Source organism: Narcine bancroftii, chromosome 1 (genome assembly GCF_036971445.1).
Source record: "Narcine bancroftii isolate sNarBan1 chromosome 1, sNarBan1.hap1, whole genome shotgun sequence".
In the NCBI taxonomy this organism is placed as follows: Eukaryota; Metazoa; Chordata; class Chondrichthyes; order Torpediniformes; family Narcinidae; genus Narcine; species Narcine bancroftii.
The window spans coordinates 235,038,618-235,057,622 of NC_091469.1; the positions used below are offsets into that span (position 1 = coordinate 235,038,618).

At 40.1% G+C, this 19,005-nt stretch overlaps 1 protein-coding gene and 1 long non-coding RNA gene across 9 annotated transcripts in view; one reads left to right on the forward strand and one right to left on the reverse strand.

The window, feature by feature from the left end:
* LOC138740421 (protein JTB-like) overlaps positions 1 to 19,005 on the reverse strand; it is a 32,379-nt gene that overhangs the window by 9,167 nt on the left and 4,207 nt on the right. For 2 of the 8 annotated variants that reach the window (XM_069893061.1, XM_069893068.1), the window contains exons 1-3: positions 6,129 to 6,330; positions 4,654 to 4,769; positions 3,683 to 3,723 (exon numbers count right to left, since the gene is read on the reverse strand). In XM_069893061.1, the coding sequence (XP_069749162.1) occupies positions 3,683 to 3,723; positions 4,654 to 4,769; positions 6,129 to 6,146 (175 nt within the window). In that variant the 5' untranslated portion in view covers positions 6,147 to 6,330. Of the gene's footprint in view, positions 1 to 3,682; positions 3,724 to 4,653; positions 4,770 to 6,128; positions 6,337 to 19,005 lie in introns of those variants that run through there. The other 6 variants (XM_069893059.1, XM_069893035.1, XM_069893051.1 and 3 more) reach the window with 4 other exon arrangements.
* Positions 6,410 to 13,063, forward strand: LOC138740446 (uncharacterized). The gene is made up of 2 exons (XR_011342920.1): positions 6,410 to 6,556; positions 12,990 to 13,063. It is a non-coding gene; the product is annotated as an uncharacterized lncRNA (long non-coding RNA).

Consider the following 19,005-nt stretch of genomic DNA (forward strand, 5'->3'; position numbering starts at 1 on the left):
AAGCATCACCTTCATTATGAGGCTAGAGTCACATATAGGCCAGACCAGGCAAGGATGGCAGATTTTCTTCCCCACAGAACATTAGAAAATTACGTATTCTTAGTTGGCCATTTTCACAAGAATGACTAGATGCTGAGTGCATTAGCTACATATTCTGAAACACTCAAGTTTTCAGTGAGATGTAGGATCCATCCTAAACTTTACTACATCCTGTACAACCCCGTTCTGACTTGGTCCTTTTTGCTGGTAGGCACCACTGTGACAGATTATATTGTGTTTGTATTGTATATAGACATGATTTTGGGAGATAAATAGGGGCAGGTTTTTTTTTTAAGTGTAGGTCACATACAAACACTTTAAAACAGATCTTATTTAAAATACTGTCTAGCTCATGCTAGACAGTCTGGCGCCAAAAGCTTTGGAGAGTGCCCAAGGAACGTCAATAATGGATTGTTGTTTAAAAAAAGGTAACAGATGAAAGAACTCGGAGTCACAAGCTGTCTGGAGTGGAACTTGTTGTTCTAACAGGGTCATGTGGTTTTGCAAGCAGAGAAAGAGAGAGAGAGGGAGGGAGGGAGGGAGGAAGGGAGATCTGCAGTTTTACAGTCAGCAGCAGCAGCTGGAACTGGAACAGGACAAGCTGGCAAGCTTGTGGAAAAACCCCATTTGGAAGACGGGTTGTGACTGTTTAGTTCAGACTGGTAAAAGCCCTTGTGGTTCATGCAAGAGGAGAGGACTGGCTGTCCAATGTTTCATTTTAAATAAGAGAAACAAAAAGAAACTCTGTGGTGACCTGAAAGAAAGAGGTTATCATCTGGAAAACCCTGATGGGGCGAGTTTCTTTGGCAAGACACTGAAATGGCAAGTTACTAGGAATCAGTTGTGGGTGTCCAGCAAACAACAAATCTCTCTCTGAAAACTAACAAGAACCTTCCTGAGTGGTAACCATTTACCTTTCAAGCACCAAAGACTGGTGAACTTAATAAATGTTAAATTATGTGCACAGTATAAGAATTGCCTGCAACCAGTAAACTTGGAGGAATGAGAAGGGAGATTGGACTGTGAATCAAATAACTTTTCTGAACTTACATACACATTATATACACATGCACTTAGAATTAGAAGGGGGTTAAGTTAGGTTAGTTAATAATGATAAGTTAAAGTTTGATCCTGTTTTCATGTTTCAAGATAATTAAAAGCAATTTTTGTTTAAGTAACCATTTGTCTTGGTGAATATCTGTTGCTGCTGGGTTTTGATGTCCTTTGGGCTCGAAACACCACAAATTTGGAAGATCCTTTGGAGCGGCCTTGATAAGCTGCTGCATGGCACTTTGTAGGGGGTCTATATTGTAATTATGGAGTATCAGTTTTAAAGGAGTAAATGTTCAGAGTAATGAACAGGACACCACTCAAGATGCCTGCTTTGTTGCTGTTGCACTTTCTGGCCTACTGTTGGAAAATAAAATGGTAAATGGTAGTTTATGAGGTGTCCCACTCCTTCCATTGGTTACACTGTGCTCCTGATGCTTGGCCTCTCAGCTCTCAATACCACCCAAGTGCTGCTACTTCTCTGAGAGATTCCCAGAAGTCAGTGGAGAAGTTGCAGTTCTTCAAGTTCTTTGAGAACAAGCTTGAATCTTTTATCTCTGTCCACCTGCCAATCTCTCCCTGTGATAGAGATCTGAATAGAATTCCTATTTCAGGTGTCTGGTGTGGCCAAATGACTGTAACTAAGGGTTCCAGAAATTCTGGCCTAGAAGAGGGTATGAACTCTCATTGAATGCAGAATATTGTAGGGGCAGAATTGTTTTTTTTTTCCTCAGTGGCTTACTGTAGTTAGTTTAGTTTTATGAAGCAACTTACGAAGCAGTGATCACCACTGCCTTGTGGCCCTTGAGGTTTTTTTTTTTGCCAGGTCTGAGGTCTTGATCTTCAAATATCCTTTTCCTCAAATGGCCAAGGACTGTGCTAGCACATTGTAAGTGATAGTGAATTTGATCATTAATATCTACCTTTGTCAAGACATGTGGGAAGTGCCGACGTTTTCCAGGGTTTGAACACTTTAATTGTCAGGGGACAGAATGATGCAGCAGGTGCTGATGTTCAGTATATTGCTACCTCCTATTACATGCTTAAAGGGCACCCTGTTCAGTGTGAGAATTCTGCAGATTTCTGATTTATTCTGTTGCTTGTGAGATGGCTTTGTCTATTACAGGTCGGCAGCTGATTTTTAGACAGAGCTGGGACATCCTTCATGTCCCTCACTGAAATGTTATAATGATAGAGTGAAGGTTCCAAAGGACATAAACTAAATACAATTTTGTTGCTTATGGCCCCCAGCACCTTATAGGTACACAGTTCCGAGCTGATCCATTTGAACTATCCGGAATCCATCCTGTTTAACACTAGGGTAGTAACCACACAATGAAGAAGGGCTCAGGTCCGAAATGTAGGCAATATATCTTATGGGTGCTGAAAAGACTGGCTGAGTTCCTCCAACATTTTGGTGTGTTTTTACCACACAATGAACACTCGTTAAAAGTATTGATGTACAGAGGCATATGGGAGGAGGTGGGGAGGGTGGCTGTACAGGTAGGTAGGGTGGTAAGAAGCCAAATAATGTGCTTGACTTCACAGGGCGTATCAGTGACCATTAAAGCAATGAGGCCACGTTGCAGCTATATAACATTTTGGTTAGGCTGCACTTGGAAATGCTGTGGGCAATTCTGGTCATCCTATTACAGGAACGATGTGGAGGGTTTGGAAAGGGTACAGAAAAGGTTTATCAAAATGTTGCCCAAGTTAGAAGATGTGTGTAATGAGGAAAGATTGGACGAATTTGGATTTTTTTTCTCTGAAGCATAGGAGCTGATGGCAGACCTCATAAAGGTGTATAAAATTATGAGAGGCATTGATAGGGTAGGCAGAATCTTTCCTCAGGGCAAAAGCATCACACACTAGAGGACATGTATTAAAGATGATGGAATGAAGTTTAAGGGAGATGTGTCAGGTAGTTTTTTTTTATATGTAATAAATATATATATATATACACACACAGTAGGTGCCTGGATTGGGCTGCCATGAGTAGTGGTGCAAGCAGATACCAACAGTAGCATTTAAGAGGCTTCTAGACCATCCATTCTCAACAGGAGCCACAAAGGTGGGGGGGAAACGATAGTCATGGAATCAAAGTATTTTTTATGTAATCAGTAGGAAAGAAGTATAGATAAAACCAACTAAATAACTGCTCTACAAGAATTGAGGCACATAAACTTTAAGGAAAGATCTAAGGGGGCCATAGCCAAATAAGAGGTTCTAGTCCATTTTTTTTGGTCCAAGGAGAACAAACTTTGCTCCTGCATCCGGACTCAACGCACTCATCCTTGGAAACCTAGTAAAGCCTTTTAGGACCACTCTCTAGGACCTGCACATCTTTTAAAAGTGGTCATCAGAAATGCACATACTTCTTTTAGGGTCTTTTCAACAACTCTTCCACTTTTGTATTCTGTGCACTCCAGAATCTCATATGGCTTTCAACATTAAATCTCTAGCCCAAGTATTCTCATTTGTATGCTGGTAATCCAAATTTCTTTTCAATGATACCTCCCTTTCTTTAAACTTTATTTGTATTCATTTTTTTTTTAAATAGCACAACTTGTCACTTTACTATTACAGCACTTACTTGTATTCTTTTGTGACTGAAATGGTACAGCTTCACACATCCTAAAAAAGTCCAGACAGTTAACAGAATAAAATTTGAACCATTACGTATGAGTAAATTGCTATGTTAGACATTAAACTACAGGTACACAATCCTTTAACTGGACATCTAAAATCCAGAAAGCTCCAAAATCCGGCATGGGGACCGGCAGTCAGGGGATGCGGCCGAGGAACTGGTGGCTGGGAGAGACGTCCGGGCAGCCAGGGGAGGCGGCCGGGCAACTGGAAGGGGGTGGGGGTGGATACGGCACCACAATTCGGGTTGACTTTCTGAAATCCGGAACACACTGTCCCCCAAAGGTTCCGGATAAAGGATCGTGTACCTTTTCATTAGAAATCAAAAGTTAACAAACTAGCTTTTTGAATTCAATGAGCAAAGCATTTCTAAACTAAATTGCACCTTCTTTCAGTGCAATGAATTATGTGCTGTAAAAATCACTTTTGTAAAACATAACCAACTACATTAACTTTGTTCCTTTCTCCAAGGATTCTTTCTGGCTATCTGATTATTGCCAGCATGTTACTTTTATTTCAGAATTCTGCCAAATGAATTATTTTAATTGCTTTGAAGTGTCTATATTGATATCCAAATCAGCTATAGCTATTGTCTATCTTACAACATGATATTCATTGAACTGCAGTTTGTTAACTGAAAATAATGTTGTTGAATTGCACCTGAATGTACCATCTATCATTTGATTTATTTTTATATACACAAACAATTCTACATCTATTTTACATTATATTTGGAATTCAATCACTCCATCATACCAAATTCACGTTTCCTCTCATATTGGACAGTACAAACAATGAAATGTGCAAAGTGAAAGTCAGTGAAACTGTAGATACCCCAAAAGATTTAAGTACATTTATATTTAATAGCAGAAATTTGGTAATGAGGCTGATCAAGTACAAATAGAAACTTTTTTTTACCTGAAAGATGTGAACACACTCCATATTGTTAACAAATAAAAAAGAACATAGACCATCTCGACAAATTGCAACATTTTCTTCTCTTCTCCTCCTTTCTGGGTACCCTCAAGGGCTTGCTGCAATAAAATAATGTTAGAAATTCCATTTACTATCCATCATTCTACTAACAAACTTCAACTGTGCAGCTTCATAATAATTTTGAAAATGAGGCAACACATTTGGCCAAGGTGGAGTTAGCCTGTATTTCTGAATTTGACATTCACCAGTTTATACATAAGTGGAATCTGAATTTATTGTAGGGATATGATATGATTGCCGGTATTAAAGCATTTGTTAAAGATATGGATTAAAAGAAATGATGCTATAGGAATGGGGTAAATTATCAATCCAAACTCCGTTATATCAAAATCAGCTTATTCCTTTTTCAATGTTTAATAGGTATTTAAAGAGATGGAATTCTCAGGGTATAAAAGTGATTCAGGATTGTTTTGAAGAGGGACAGTTTCTTTAAATCAATTGAGGGAGAAATTTGGTTTACCAGTAAATTCTTTATTTGTGTATTACCAACTCAGAGCTTTGATAAGGGATAATTATGGTAAAGAGATGAGTTTACCCAAGTTAACAAAATTTGAATCCAACTTTTCCTTTATACCAAAGAGATATGCATCAATTGATACAGGAAACTATGGATAATCCGAATTTGGAGAAATCTAGAAATAAATGGGAAAGCGATTTAACATATTATACTTCAAGAGTAATGAGGCTGATTGGGAGGTTATGTGTCATGAAGGGGTAACTAAATTGACTAATGTAAGATACAGTTTGGTTAATTATAATTTTTTGCATCAGTTATACTTGACTCCTGAGAAATTGAAAAAATACGGATTTAGTAATTTCGGATCTTTGTTTTAGATGTGGGTTAAGTACTGGAACATTTTTGGATGCAGTTTGATCCTGTGATAGGGTACAACCATTTTGGAGAAAAGTTAGGTTGGATTTGGAGAAATTATTTAAAATTAAATTACCATTAGATCCAGAGATTTTTTTTGTTGGGTTATATGGTTTCTTTGACTGGTTTGGGTTTGGATAAGTTTCAAATAGCATTTGTACATTTGGCATTACTTGTGGCACGAAAATGTGTAGCAATTACTTGGAAAGACAATGTAGAGGTTAATATAGCTCGTTGGAATAATGAATTGAGATATTGTATTTATACGGAGAAAATAACAATTTGCATGATAATTACTTTTTTTTGTTAAAATGTGGTCATCTTATTTAGAATACATGGGTTTGGAAATATCTTAAAATATTGTATATGTTTTAGGTGTTTTTTTGGCTCCCCTGGGGCTGGCTGAGGGGGAGGAGGGGGGGGTTTACTATATTGTACAAAAACCTTTTTTTTATTGTTGCTATTGATTTTACGTTGTTTTTAAAAGTTTTAAATAAAGTTTTTTAAAAAAGGAAATTCCATTTACCTGTTTAGGAAAAGACATCACTGGAATTTTCAAAAAATTCCATAAATTATCACACAGAGAATATACATTGCCACATATTGTTAAATCACTGCAACCTTAAACAGCCAAATGTTAAATGTGAGACCATGTGGCACTCTGTGGAGCTGAAGTAAATCACTGCCATCACGTTGAGGGTCTTTAACGACTGTTTTATTTCAAATTCAGCGTGCCCCTTTAAGGGCAGCCTGAGCTCAGTCACCTGGTGCATTGTGACATCATAATCCCTGCCCAGGGTGGGCGCTGGAAGGGAAGCTGGAGTCAGAGAGGAACCCCTGACGACACCATCTCCTAATGGCTGCCCCGCCACGTGGCGATACAAGCGGGGCCGGTTCGCCATGAGGATGTGCACCACCACAAACACTCCAAATCATGAAATTATTTTCAGAAAGGTAAGCTTGGAGACATACAGCCTTCTGCCAATCAAGTCCAGAGTAACTGGTGGCTCAGTTAGCATAGTAGTTAGTGGAACGCTGTTAAAGCACCAGCAACCGGGACCAGTGCTGTCTGCAAGGAGCTTAGAATCAGAATTTATTGTCATGAACAAGTCACGAAATTTGTTGTTTTGCTGCAGCATCAAAGTGCAAACATTCATCCAAGCCATCTTGCAGCAATAAATAAAAATAGCACACAAAAAATGTCAAAGTAAGGCAGTGTCTTTGTTCCTTGATCGTTCAGGAATCCAATGGCAGCAGGGAAGAAGGTGACCTTGTGCCACTGAGTGCCTGTCTTTAGGCTCCTGCAGCTTTTCCCCTTGATGGGAACAGAGGGCATAGCCTGGTTGGTGAAAGTCCTTGAGGATAGAGGAAGCTTATTTAGGACACCGCTTCTTGTAGGTGTCCTAAATAGAGTGAAGTCTGGTGCCTGTCATATCACAGGCCGAGTTAACAATCCTCTGGAGTTTTTTTTTTAATTGTCCTGAGGGTTGGCACCTCCATACCAGCCAGGACAGATACTTGAAGATGTTGACACCCAGGAATTTGAAGTTCTTGACCCTCTCCACTACTGAGTCCTCGATGAGGAATGGATCATGTTCTCTTGACTTCCTCCTGAAGTCCACAATCATCTCCTTGGTTTTGCTGACATTGAGTGCAGTTGTGACACCACCCAACTAGCTGGTCTATCTCCCTCCTGAACGCTTCCTCATTGCTGTTTGTGATTCTGCCAACAACTGTGATGTCTCATCAGCAAATTTGTAGATAGCATTGGAAATGTGCTTGACCACAATTATGGGTGTACGGTGAGTAAGCAGTGGGCTAAGCATGCATGCTTGAGGTGCGTCTGCATTGACAGTCAGTGAGACGTTTTTACCAATTCGTTCCGACTGTGGTCTTCTGATGACGAAGTCAAGGATCCAGTTGCATAGAGGGGTGCAGAAGCCCAGGGATTGGAGCTTCTTGACCAGCACTGAGGGAATAATGTTATTGAAGGCTGAACTGTAATCTATAAAGAGCAGCCACATATGTATGTTTTGCTTTTTTCGAGGTGATCCAGAGCTGAGTGGAGAACCAGCGATAATGTGTCTGCTGTGGAGTGATTGTGACGACAGGGGAATTGAAGTGGGTCCAGTCCTTTGCTTTGGAATGTGCTAAATCTGGCCATGACCAACCTCTCAAAGCATTTCATCACAGTAGATGTTAGTACTACTGGGCAGTGGTTGCTGAGGCAGCTCACAATGTTCTTCTTGGGTACGGGATGATTATATGTTCTCCCCGTGTCTGCCTGGGTTTCCTCTTGGTGCCCCAGTTTCTTTCCATTCAAAAACATACTGGGGGTGTAGGCATTTGGTTGTATTTGGGCAGCATGGGTTCGTGGGCTAAAAGGGCCTGTTACCATGCTGTATGTCTAAATTTAAAATTTAACCATTTACACCAAATTTATAGTAATCTCTTTTCTAATTCTCTCACTTGTTCGTCAACTACCCCAGATTTGACCACTCAGCTAAACAAAAGGGGAATTTGTAATGGCCAATTAACTTACCAATCTGTTCTTTGGAACATGGGAGGAAGCCAGAGTATCTACGAAACACACAATGTCTCAGATAGAACACACAAACTCCACACAGAGCACATCTAAGGCCAAGATCTCTGATGCTCCCCTACTAGCCGCACAACTATGATGTCCCTTTTTAAAAAAAAAACCAAATGCATATTTTATTCATTAATTAAAAATAAGTATGAAATAATGTTAAATACAAAATGTTACACTGGTACACTAATTTATACAGTACAACAGTTATAAGAAATTACAAGTTATAGTACAAATGCCAGTTCAGAATATTACACATTTAAAATCCCTGATGTTATTCTATTGGTCACCTTATTAGTTTGATTTCTTTCAGGACCACATAGAAAAGTGACAATAGGTCAAACTTTCACACAGTTTGATGATACTTTAAATAGCATGCTATTTATGAATCATTACGACCTCACTCCCAAGAGTGAATTTATAATTTCTTCCACCAATGCTAAATCTCCACTCCCACCCGTGTAGGGAAGAGCCAACACAGTAATTTGCAAAACAGACTGGATACTCTAAATTTCTGAAAGGTTCAACTGTGTTGCCCAACTAGTCAAAGACATACGAATGCAAGAAACAGTTTTCTTCTGTTAAGATTCCTCAGAAACCAAATGTACAATTCCAGGTACAGAAAGCCTATGTAGTTTTTTTCTGTATGATAATATTTTGGAAAAAAAACTATGTGACAAAGCTATGAGAAAGATATTGGTAATGCAGCTAATAATGGACAATTTGGAAAACTGGAAAAAAAATTACTGATGATCTTAACCCACAAAGTTTGTAGTTACACATGTATTAATTTTAAATAGCAAGTCATATTCAAAAGTGAAATGGTGCAAGAATAAGAACCAGAGTTTCAACATGGAGATAGATGATTGTGGACTTCAGGAAGACCAAGGTTGACTACCCTCCACTGCACAATAATAGCTCTGTAGTGGAGAGAGTACCATTTAAAAATTAAATTTAGACATAGAGCATGGTAACAGGCCCTTCCAGCCCATGAGCCACTGTCATCCAAATACCCCAATTAACCTACCAGCCCCAGCAAAAAAGTAAGGCTGATTCTGTCTCTATTGACAGTGTAAAGTCGGGGTATATTGATGGTCTGCTTTCTTCATCACTGCCAACTCCAAAAACACAGCTGGATCCCTGCCAGTCGGTGCCTTGCAGTACCAGACTAAATCAAGCCTCCAGACTGTTATATAGTGGGGCAGCAGCCCTCCAGACTGTTACATAGTGGGGTAGACCCAGTCAGTCACCTCCTCTCATGTCTCGGGGGTGGGGGCTGTTGGAATCACATATTCATGTGGGTTGGGAGTAGAGTCAGTCACTGCAGGTGATGTATCTGGGGCGACACTCGAGAGAAGTATCGCACAGGTCAGAGCGGGGGAGTTTTTCTTTTAATTTCTTTGGCTTGGCTTCGCGGACGAAGATTTATGGAGGGGGTAAGAAGTCCACGTCAGCTGCAGACTCGTTTGTGGCTGACAAGTCCGATGCGGGACAGGCAGACACGATTGCAGCGGTTGCAGGGGAAAATTGGTTGGTTGGGGATGGGTGTTGGGTTTTTCCTCCTTTGCCTTTTGTCAGTGAGGTAGGCTCTGCGGTCTTCTTCAAAGGAGGTTGCTGCCCGCCAAACTGTGAGGCGCCAAGATGCACGGTTTGAGGCGATAACAGCCCACTGGCGGTGGTCAATGTGGCAGGCACCAAGAGATTTCTTTAGGCAGTCCTTGTACCTTTTCTTTGGTGCACCTCTGTCACGGTGGCCAGTGGAGAGCTCGCCATATAACACAATCTTGGGAAGGCGATGGTCCTCCATTCTGGAGACGTGACCCATCCAGCACAGCTGGATCTTCAGCAGCGTGGACTCTTTTAATAAACAGTTGCAAAACACAATCGAAGATCTTCAAATCTCCCAGAGAACAACTGCTGCAGAGACAGAATGGCTGCAAGGCAGAGGCCTTAAAGGGCCAGGCCACCACCAAGGTCGAGGTCAGAAATGTGGAGTGAGGGCAGGGATCTAAACAAGGCTGAATCGCAGGGGTCTGAGATCTCCCCTATGGTCCATATTACTGGCAAATGTTCAGTCACTAGAGAATAAAATTGACGATGTGAGGGCAAGGCTACTCTACTAGAGACAAGTAAGACAAATCTCAGTTGTTTGCTACACTGAGACCTGGCGAACAGAGAACACACCAGGGACCGCTATCCAACCCAGATGGTTTCATCATCCAAAGACTGGACCGGAACTTGGATTCTGGAAAAGGGAATGGTGGCAGTGTGTTCTTTTTTGTTAATACTGGGTGGTGCACAGACACAAGAGTTATATCGACCTCCTGTTCTACTGCTTTAGAGCAAATCTTGATTAAATGCAGTCCCTTTAATCTACCCCGAGAATTCTCATCTGTGATCCTCGCCAGAGTTTACATCCCTCCCGATGCTGACTACAAGCAGGCACTCACGGAGTTGTTTGATGTGTTCAGTAAACAAGAGACGGCCCAGCCTGACACTACAAATTTTAGTCGGCAATTTTAACCAGGCCTGTGTCAAGAAAACCCTGCCTCACTACCACCAGATGTAACCTACTGTACTAGAAGTCCCAGCACAATCGATCACTGCTACACAGAAGAAGGCCTACCGTTCTTTCCCAAGACCACACTTTGGCAAGTCTGATCACCTGACTGTGCTCCTTCTGCCTTCATACAGACAGAGCCTGAAAAGAGAGGCTCCGGTGATCAGAACCACTAGAAAGTGGTCGCAGGAGGTTGAAGAATGGTTACAGGACTCCCTCGAGCCAACGCATTGGGTGGTGTTCAAGGACTCTGTTGAGAATCAGAACAAGTACAGTGAGGCTGTCACATACCTTATCAAACAGCTGAGGATGAGTGTCTCCACTAAATCATTCAGGGTTTTCCCCAAGCAGAAGCTTTGTATAAACAATGAAATCCGGAATCTGCTGAGAGCCGGATCATACAACAGGAGCAGGTATGACCTGCAGAAACTCATCTCCCAGGTGAAATGTAGATTCCGGATGAAAACAGAAACAACAAAGGACACCCAGCTACTGTGGTAGGGCCTAAAAGCCATAACCTGTTACAAAACCAAATCCGGTAAAGTAGCTGACATCAAACACCTGATTTGATGACAGCAACAGTGAAGAATCACCCCTCCACAGCCACAGGTCAAGAACACAGTGAGAGGTTGTCATCTATTGAGCTCAACTTGAACAAATCGAGTGATCGTGTTAAAGAATTAGAAGATATAAATAAGCTCCAGTCTAACTAATACAATTTGAAGTCATTGATCTGGAAAGTAGGAGCAGAAAGCAAAATATACATATTTTGGGTCTGTCGGAGTCCACTGAATGTGGACAGCTTATGGGATTTTTTTTGGAGCTGCTGTGTAATATGTTTGGGAGAGATTGCTCAAATCACCACCTGACATTGATAAAGCACACCATTCTTTAGAACCCAAGCCAACTGTGGGTCAGAAGCAGTGATATGTAATTCTCAGATTAAATCTCTACCGAAACAAGGATCTTTTGATCGGTGAAGCCCAACAAAGAGGAAAGCTTGAATATCATGGTCATCCTATCAGGATCATTGAGCATTACTGCCCTGAGGTAATGAATCAACGTGCCAAATACATAACCAACTGATTTCACAGATCTTTCTTGTGAGTATCAAAGCATTATAATATCAGACCATGCCCCTGTTGTATTATCTTTGTTCTTTTCTGACTTCCCTCAAGTTAACAGGTATTGGCGTTTTAACTTGACATTGCTCTTAGATACAGATTTTTTTTTAATTTATGGAGGAACATAACTTTTTTCTTGGAAACTAATACTATACCAGAAAAATCCAGTTTGAATGCATGGGACACCTTGAAAACCTATCTTAGAGGGAAAATTATTTGCTATACTGTAAAAAAAAAAATAAAATAGAATTATTCAAATTAAACAGTTAGATCAACAATATGCTAAGGTTAAAAACCTTGAATTATATAAAAAACAAACTGAACTTCAAATAGTTTGATCTTCTCTCAACACATCCAATTGATTATCAACTTCTGAGAAGTAAATCTCAGTTTATATTCATGGAGAGAAGTCAGGTAAACTATTAGCTAATCAGCTAAGGGGATTTGAAGCTAGGCATCAAATTAAAAAGATTCAAATGGAAAATGGCAGTATGACTACAGATCATTCCAAGATAAATGATACTTTTAGGAAAATTTACTCAGGACTCTACACTTCTGAATTTACAAATGATAATAATATGATGAAGGATTTTCTGGATCGATTACATATTCCTGCATTATCCTTGAATGATAGAATGAGTTTAAATAAACCTATAATTCCAGGAAGAAATAGTTGCTGCTATCTCTTTATTACAAGCAGGCAAATCTCCAGGACCTGATGGGTTCCCTGCAGAGATTTTTATTAAAATTATTCTCTAAATTGCTTGCACCTCAATTAGGTTCTGTATTATCTGACTCATTTAAGTAAGTTACTGATATCATTCAATGAGGCATGTATTTCACTCATACCAAAGAAAGGTAAAGATCCAGTGGAGTGCACCTCCTATAGACCTATTTCTTTATTAAATGTGGATGTTAAAATTCTGGCCAAGGTTCTGGCCCATCAACTGGAGAATATTTTGCCTTCAATTGTTTTGGAAGATCAGATTAGTTTTATTCTTATTTTTTCTTTCTTATTTATTCTTACTGTTACTCTTATTTTAATATTTGTCGCTTAATGGATATTTTACATTTACCTTCTAGTGAATGCCCTAAATGTGTTCTTTTTTTTAGATGCAGAGAAAGCATTCAATTGGATGGAGTGGGAGTGCGGAGTATTTAAGATCTTATAAAATTTTAATTTTGGACCATGCTTTATTACATTGTTACGAGCCTAGAGGATCCATAAACCCAGCAACAGTAGATAATCACCAAGACAAATGGTTACTTAAACAAAAGTTGACTTTAATCATCTTTAAGCATGAAAACAGAATCAAACTTTAAAAAGTTATCTATTTTTAACAACCCCCTTCTAATTCTAAGCGTACGTGTATGTAATGTGTGTAAGTTTAGAAAAGTTCTTTGATTCACAGACCAATCTCACTTCTCATTCCTCCAAGTTCAGTGGTTGCAGGCAATTCTTATACTGTGCACAGAATTTAACATTTATAAAGTTCACCAGGCTTTGGTGCTCGAAAGGTAAATGGTTACTGCTCAGGAAGGTTCTTGTTGGTTTTCAGAGAGAGATTTGTTATTCAAGGACATCCACAACTCCACTCCAGGGTCTTGCTGATGAAACATGCCCATTCAGGGTTCTCCAGATGATAACCTCTTTCTTTCAGGTCACCACAGAGTTCCTTTTTGTTTCTCTTATTCTAAGTGAAACATTAGACAGCCAGTCCTCTCCTCTTGCATGAACTACAAGCGCTTCAACCAGGGTGTCTCCCAAAAGCTTCCCAGCTTGTCCTGTTGCAGTCCCAGCAACTTCTGCTGGCTGACACTGTCAAGTGATCTTTGCTTCTCTCTTCTGCTCTCTCTCAAACACACTGAGACTGAGAGAAAGCCTGTTTGACTCTCTCTGCTTACAAAACCACATGACCCTCATACAACAATAAGTTCTCTTTTCCAACAGCAGCGGTTCCAGTCTGCTCTTTCATCTATTACTTTTGGGAAAACAAGAATCCATTAGTGACGACTCTTGAGTACTCTTCAAAGATCTTACAAAAAGGTGAATGAAGCTACTATGTCTAGCATAGCTCCAGTATTTCAAATAAGATCTGTTTTAAAATGTTTGCATGTGACCTACTATAACAAACCTTTCCCAATTTATCTCCCAAAAATATTTCTATATACTCTGTCACAACATGGATCAATTTATTGTATTCGACTTCTACCACTTCAATTCCTATCAACTCTCAATTGTCTCAGCCTTTCAATTTTCAAAGGAGCGTTTGTCAAGGATGCCCCTTAAGTCGATTATTTTTTGATCTAGTTAAAGAGCCATTAGTAATTGCATTTCCAGGAGTGTCAAGATATTTCTGGAATTTAGAGGAAGGGGATTGAACACAAAGTCTCTCTCCATATCAAACCCTGATACCTCCTTTCCCCATATGTTGTCATTGCTCTCTCAGTTTAGTCAGTTTTCAGGATATAACTTAAATTTACATAAAAGTGAACTTCTTCCTTTGAATGCATCAGCTTCAGTGTATATTAGTTCCCTTTTAAGATTGTGAGAAATCAATGAACTTACCTTGGCATCAGAGTTACTAAAAGTCAAACATCTTTTCAAAGAAAAATGTCTTAACTGAATAAAATATGAAACAATCTTTCACCATTGGTCTCCCCATCTATAACTTTGGTTGGTCATATTAATTCTATTAAAGAGAGTACTCTACCAAAACCTTTATATCTTTTCCAATCTGCTGGACATCATAACGTGGGCGTCATGATGTCACCTTTTCATATACATATACATATATATAACCCTGTGCGCCAATAGCCATGTTAATCTAATAGAAATAAAGGATGAGAAAGCATCACATCTCCGAGTCTTAATATTGTGAGTGCATACACAACAGAGGCGACAAGGACCGAACCGAACCCTACACCATGCACCAACTATGAGAAGAAAAACAAAAGGTAGAAAACGACTACCTAACTACCCCAACAATTTTCTGCCAAAAGATCAAAGTGAAAGCGCGCCAATATGGCGGAGGGAAAGTTTGGGGAATTTAACGAAGTAGATGAAAGTTAGGATAACTACATATAATAGTTTAACTACTATTGCGTAGCCCACAATATTGTGGAAGGTCCAGTAAACCGCAAGCGTGCCCTCTTCCTCAGGATAATGGGCAACAAAACATTCAACCTCCTTCAGACCTTGCTGACCCTGGATGATCCAGGGACGAAGACATTCAATTAATTAATCACAGCTCTAAGCAACCATTTAAGCCCCAAACCACCAGTTATGGCAGAAAGACAACATTTCTATGAAAGGAGACAAAGACCAGGAGAAACAGTAAGTGAATACCTGACATCGTTGCGCAAACTGGCGGAGCATTGTCATTTCGAACAGTTTCTAAACCAGGCACTGAGAGACAAATTAGTGATGGGGCTGGCAAATCGCCAAGCAAGGCAAAAATTATTACCGATGGATGAAGATGTTATGTTACAGATTATATACAGGACTACCTGCAGCTCTGAAATGGCAGTTAAAAACTTGGATGTGGGTCAACCAGACCTACTGGTCAGGTCATCCTGCTAACAATGCTTTCGTTGTGGGAAGTACACCCATGATCAGAAAATAGTTTCTTCAAAAATTCTAAATGCAACCATTGCAAAACAGAAGGACATATCAAAAGCTAAATGTCCACTTCTAAAACGCAGACACCCTGCAAATAAACAGGCAGCTAAAGTCAAAACAATTGCAGAGAGAGAGAGAGGCAACCACAGGGGCAGAGGTGCCCCTAATGCCGTTACATGTAAAAGAACGCTTGCTACCATGCCTCCCGGTAAAAACAAATGAAATAACACTAAAATCTGTTACAGGAGGCAGAATCAAAGTGTTTGGAAAATGTACGGTCCAGGTACAATACAAACAACAGCAACTAAAAACACCCTCTCTTTACATCAGATACCCAGGGACCAGCAATTTTCAGAAGAAACTGGCTACAACACATTCCCCGAGACTGACTAAATATAAACCACACAGACACCTCCCAGCCAGAACTTGAACAAATCCTAAACAACCACACAATGGTTTTCAAACAAGAATTGGGGAAAATCAAAGGTGTTCAAGTCAAACTGCAATTAAAAGATAACGCAAACCAAAATTCTTCAAAATCAGGACAGTCCCATTTGCTATGAAAGGAAAAATTGAGGCTGAATTAAACAGACTAAAACATAGGAACATAGGAAGTAGGAACAGGAGTAGGCCAAAAATGGCCCATCGAGCCTGCTCCGCCATTCAATACGATCATGGCTAATCTAATTTATGACCTAACTCCACTTACCTGCCTTCTCCCCATATCCCCTAATTCCTCTATCATGTAAAAATTTATCTAACCAAATTTTAAATATGTTTAATGAGGCAGCCTCAACCACTTCCCTGGTTAGAGAATTCCAAACATTCACTACTCTCTGGGAAAAACTATTTTTCCTCATCTCTGTCCCAAATCTACTCCCCCGAATCTTGAGACTGTGTCCTCTCATTTTAGTTTCCCCAGCCAGCTCAAAAAACCTTCTTACATCTATCCTATCCATACCCTTCATAATCCTATATGTTTCTATAAGATCTCCTCTCATTCTTCTGAACTCGAGCGAATACAATCCTAAACGATTTAATCTTTCATCATAAGTCAACCCCTTCATCCCAGGGATCAACCTCATAAACCTCCTCTGAACCGTCTCCAAAGCCAGTATATCCTTCCTCAAATATGGAGACCAGAACTGGACACAGTACTCCAGGTGCGGTCTCACCAGTACCTTATACAGTTGCAACATTACCTCCCTACTCCTGAATGCAATTCCTCTAGCGATGAAGGCCATTTGCCTTCTTAATAACCTGCTGCACCTGCAACCTAAATTTTTGCGATTCATGCACAAGCACTCCCAAGTCCCTCTGCACAACAGCATGCTGTAGTTTTTCACCCTTTAAATAATATTCAGCTCTTTTATTTTTCTTGCCAAAGTGGATAACCTCACACTTACTAACATTGTACTCCATCTGCCACACCTTTGCCCACTCATCCAGCTTAACGATATCCCTCTGCAGACTCTCCACATCCTCATTACAATTTGCTCTTCCACTCAATTTGGTGTCATCCGCAAACTTGGCTACACCACATTTTGTCCCCTCCTCAAAGTCATCAATGTAAATGATGAACAGTTGTGGGCCTAACACTGACCCCTGCGGCACCCCACTTACCACTCTCTGCCAACCTGAAAAACTCCCATTTATCCCGACTCTCTGCCTCCTGTCAGACAACCAATTTTCAATCCAGGCCAATATACTTCCCCGGACTCCACTTTCCTGTAACTTACTGATAAGTCTCTTGTGCGGCACCTTATCAAGCGCTTTCTGGAAATCCAAATATACAACATCAACCTGTTCCCCTCTATCCACTGCACCCATTATATCCTCAAAGAATCCTAACAAGTTTGTCAAACAAGATCTTCCCTTTCTAAAACCATGCTGCGTCTGCCTGATTGAACCCTTATGTTCCAAAAGTTTCACTATTTCATCTTTAATGACGGCTTCAAGCATTTTTCCAACTACAGACGTCAAGCTAATTGGCCGATAATTTCCAGTCTTCTGCCTACATCCCTTCTTAAAAAGTGGCGTGACATTTGCTGTCTTCCAGTCTGCCGAGACCTGCCCAGAATCCAAGGAATTTTGCTATATGACCACCAATGCATCAACTATAACTCCTGCCATTTCCTTCAGAACCCTTGGATGCATATCATCAGGACCAGGTGATTTGTCTGGCTTTAGTCCCATTAGTTTCTCCATCACTACTTCCTTTGTAACAATTATTTTATTCGCATCCTTAACTCCGCACTTGGGCATGCTGGACGTGTCTTCCACCGTGAAGACTGACACAAAATATTTGTTTAATGCCTCGGCCATTTCCTCATTATTTGCTACCAGTTTTCCTTTCTCATCCTCCAAGGGTCCTATGTTAACTCTGGCCACCCTCTTCCGTTTTATATATTTATAAAATTTTTTGCTTTCTGTTTTTATATTTTGTGCCACTTTACTTTCATAATCCTTTTTCCCATTTCTTATTACCCGCTTTGTAACCCCTTGTTGTCTCTTAAAGTTATCCCAATCTTCCAGTTTCCCCACTGCTCTTTGCAGCTTTGTACACCTGCGCCTTCAATTTTATACTCTCCTTTATTTCCTTTGTTAACCACGGTTGATTTTTCCCTCCCTTGCTGCCCTTTTTCCTGACTGGAATATATTTTTGTTGAGCATTACAAAATATTTCTTTGAAAATCTTCCACTGTTCCTCAACTGTTTAATCAATTAGCCTGTGCTCCCAGTCCACTCTGCCCAATTCCTCCCTCACCCCTGTTTAAGCATAATATATTAGTTTTAGATCTAACTATTTCCCCTTCCACCTGAATGAGAAATTCAATCATACTATGATCGCTATTTCCCAGATGGTCTCTGACTATTACATCATTTACTCTACCTATCTCATTGCACAACACTAGATCCAGGAGAGCATTTTCTCTTGTAGGCATATTTTCTAATGAAGGTATATTAGAACCAATACAATACAGCGATTGGGCAATGCCCATCGTACCCGTACGAAGAGCAAACGGTGAAATTCACATTTGCGGTGATTACAAAATCATCAATCCATCACTCAAAATTTCCAAACTCCCCATGCCCAAGACAGAAGAATTGTGCCAAGCACTAAACGGAGGACAAAAATTCACAAAACTAGATTTGACACAAGGAGAAGAATTGTACAAAAAAAATCAAAGGAATATGTGACAATCCATACCCATCTGGGACTATTCACCTATATACGATGCCTTATGGAATTTCACAACACCCGCGATTTTTCAAGCAACAATGGACAAATTATTACATGGACTCTCAACCTGGATGATGTCATCATCACGAGCCAAAATGATAGTGAACACTTACAAAAGGTTTTAACCAGACTACGATTATGAAAGGACAAATCTGTCTTCATGTGCCCCTCAGTAACATACCTTGGGTTTGCAATCGACAATGAGGGGGTGCGAATGAATCTAGTAGGATAGTAGGAAAAGAAGCAATTCGCAAGGCCCCATA